Here is a 2500-nt window from a genome sequence, read left to right as displayed (position 1 = left end):
CTACTGGGTGGGTCTTGGCGGCCATGATGGCGCTGTTGCTAGGCTCAGTAGGCCTATGAGCGAGCCTACACAACATTACCCCTTGCAGGCCGCATTGCCAGCCTACCTGCCTGGCTCTTACTCTCTGACAGATGCTCAAAAAGCCTCATGTAAGTTTTGAAAATAGGTAGGCCTATCGCAAATAGTGTTTTGGGAGGAATGAGATAATTTGACCTTGAGGTTAGAAATATTTTTCATTGACAGTGCATTCTTTTGATTATTCCATGCATTTTCATGATGAGCAGGACGAAAAAAATGTATTGGCAGGTCACTAATTATGATACAGATGCACCAAGAAGGAGATTCATCCAATTCCTCAATGATGATAATTTCTCTTTCAGGGATAGAAAGTTCACAGCTGAGGACAGAGGAGAAAATTCAGAAAATGTTAATTTTGCAAATGCCTATAGGGTTCTATGATATGGTTATAAGCTTAATATCAGTTTATTATTTACAGAATAAGGAATTTACTAAAATGAATTTACTTCTTTGCACCGAACGTTGTTTTGTTTAAATTAATTTAAATGTCATGCATTAATAATCATTTGACATCCATATTTGAATAAAATCCTTTACTAAAGGGAATCTGATTTTGAATTATTCATAAAGAAAGCTTTGATAATTGAATTTATAAACTTCATTTTAACAGAAGTCCATTTCCTTCACTTTGTTTTGTAACACGCTAACATTACATAGATTTTTGCAACTTGAAATTGATCCATCAATTTTATTTGTAGGAATTGCTTCCTTTTTATTACTATTAGTGTCATTTTAAAATTGCATTGGATATTGATATTGAGATGGTATGATAGCAGAAAAGTTAGAATTTTGATTAGATTTTTTCAGATTTAACTTTTGAAATTTTTCATTAATATCTATATTTCTTGTATTAGAAAAGGCATTCTTGTAAGATGGTAAATGTCTTATAATTTTCAATTAATCTAGCATTTCTGTAAAAAATATTTCTGACAATTGAATTTTTAAACAAATTTTTGTTTTTTGAGGAATGCAGAAATGGATTTTAGAATATTAATTTCATTTGAATCAGGGATTCTAATTTGCTTCTGTATCTTGCCAAGTGTTTTATTTTCAGTACTTCTTATTAATTTAATATTCATTTTGTGTGATTAGACTGTATAGCTTCAGTGAGTTTTATTAAATAATTTCATAAGGAGTAAATTAATAACGACTATTTAATTATATTTTATATGTATTATGCAGAAATTTGTATATAAAAACCATTAAATCTTTGTTATGAGGCCGTCCTTAGCTGATTACTGCAAGAGAGGAAATCATTTCACTCTTACTGTTGCATTAATACTACATTTCTTTTTGTTTAAAGACCACATCAGATATTAATGCTTGTTTGACCTGAGCTGTTCATTAAAAGGGTTGAATATGACGGAGAAGTTCAGCTTGCTTTTGTGAGAAGTTTAAATCACACACAAGATCATTTAGATCTCTCTGACTGAACAAATGTGGTTCACTTCAAGAACAGTTAGGCTCAAATGTTTGGTCCTTGTCTTCTATTTCTATGCCCACAAACTCATCACTTGACTCATTATGACTTGTTTTGAAGAGTCAGGTACTGGCAAGTCTTTGCTATGAAGTACTGGTTTCATAGCAGATGGTAAATTTGGATATTTTACAGTATGCTGTGATTTTGATGTTATACTATTCATATTGGTCATGCAGAAGTAGCAATCTGAAGTGTGAACTTTGGGTGCTCTTCAAATCATAGTGAAGGCAAAAGACGTATGGCATGAACCTTGTGCCCATGCAGTGAGAAGCCTGAATCAGGTTACACAACACACTCAAGGGGCCCAGTTTTGATTGTGGTTACCCACTTTGCAGCCAATATAATGCTCATAGCATTTTTAATCAGTGATGTGATACCTAAACCTCTAAAAAACCTCAAAGTATCCAGCTTGCCTTTTTTTTCCCCAGTTGCAGAAAAGGCATTTGTTTTTCAGTAAGCCATATTTAGTTGCAGGTAGTTGAAAAGCAAAATTTGACCCACCAGAAAATCTCTTCAATCTCAAGCTGACACTGTTAGCTCTTGCATTTGAATGAAAATTGGAATAGATTGCCTATGAATATGTAAATGGAATACATAGAATCGTTTTTTGTCCTAAAACAGTAAGATGTGTATTCAGATGCATTTATCATCATCCAGCTGTATGAATAGTAAAATGCCAATGATATACCAGGAGGTATATCATAACCTTTTAGATGTGGGTGACAGGAATTTTTTGTAATGAAAAAAATTTGGCTAAAGGTTGGGTGATGAACTTTTGTCATGGAAAAATCCAGGCTCTCAGCCGGGTGGTAGGAATGTCTTTACGTGAGATATTGGTGCAAAGTGGTGGGTGATGGGGACATCTCAGCATGAGTGCTCTACAAGTCCCACAACCAGGAGAGTCATCACATAAGGGAGCCTAATGCCTAGATTTTGGTCTAT

General features: G+C 34.0%; 1 protein-coding gene across 3 annotated transcripts in view; it reads left to right on the top strand.

The window, feature by feature from the left end:
• The window catches only part of LOC125032087 (circadian locomoter output cycles protein kaput-like), a 28289-nt gene that overhangs the window by 404 nt on the left and 25385 nt on the right, over window positions 1–2500 (top strand). For 2 of the 3 annotated variants that reach the window (XM_047623069.1, XM_047623067.1), the window contains exon 1: window positions 1–149. This exon is cut by the window's left edge and continues 263 nt beyond it. The exons of the other annotated variant lie outside the window; for it this stretch is intronic. In XM_047623069.1, coding sequence (XP_047479025.1) covers window positions 56–149 — 94 coding nt within the window. In that variant the 5' untranslated portion in view covers window positions 1–55. The remainder of the gene's footprint in view (window positions 150–2500) is intronic. 3 annotated transcript variants of the gene reach the window in all.

Source organism: Penaeus chinensis, chromosome 14 (assembly GCF_019202785.1).
Source record: "Penaeus chinensis breed Huanghai No. 1 chromosome 14, ASM1920278v2, whole genome shotgun sequence".
In the NCBI taxonomy this organism is placed as follows: Eukaryota; Metazoa; Arthropoda; class Malacostraca; order Decapoda; family Penaeidae; genus Penaeus; species Penaeus chinensis.
The sequence above is the reverse complement of the archived record's forward strand: the minus strand, read 5'-3'. Positions and strand labels throughout refer to the sequence as shown.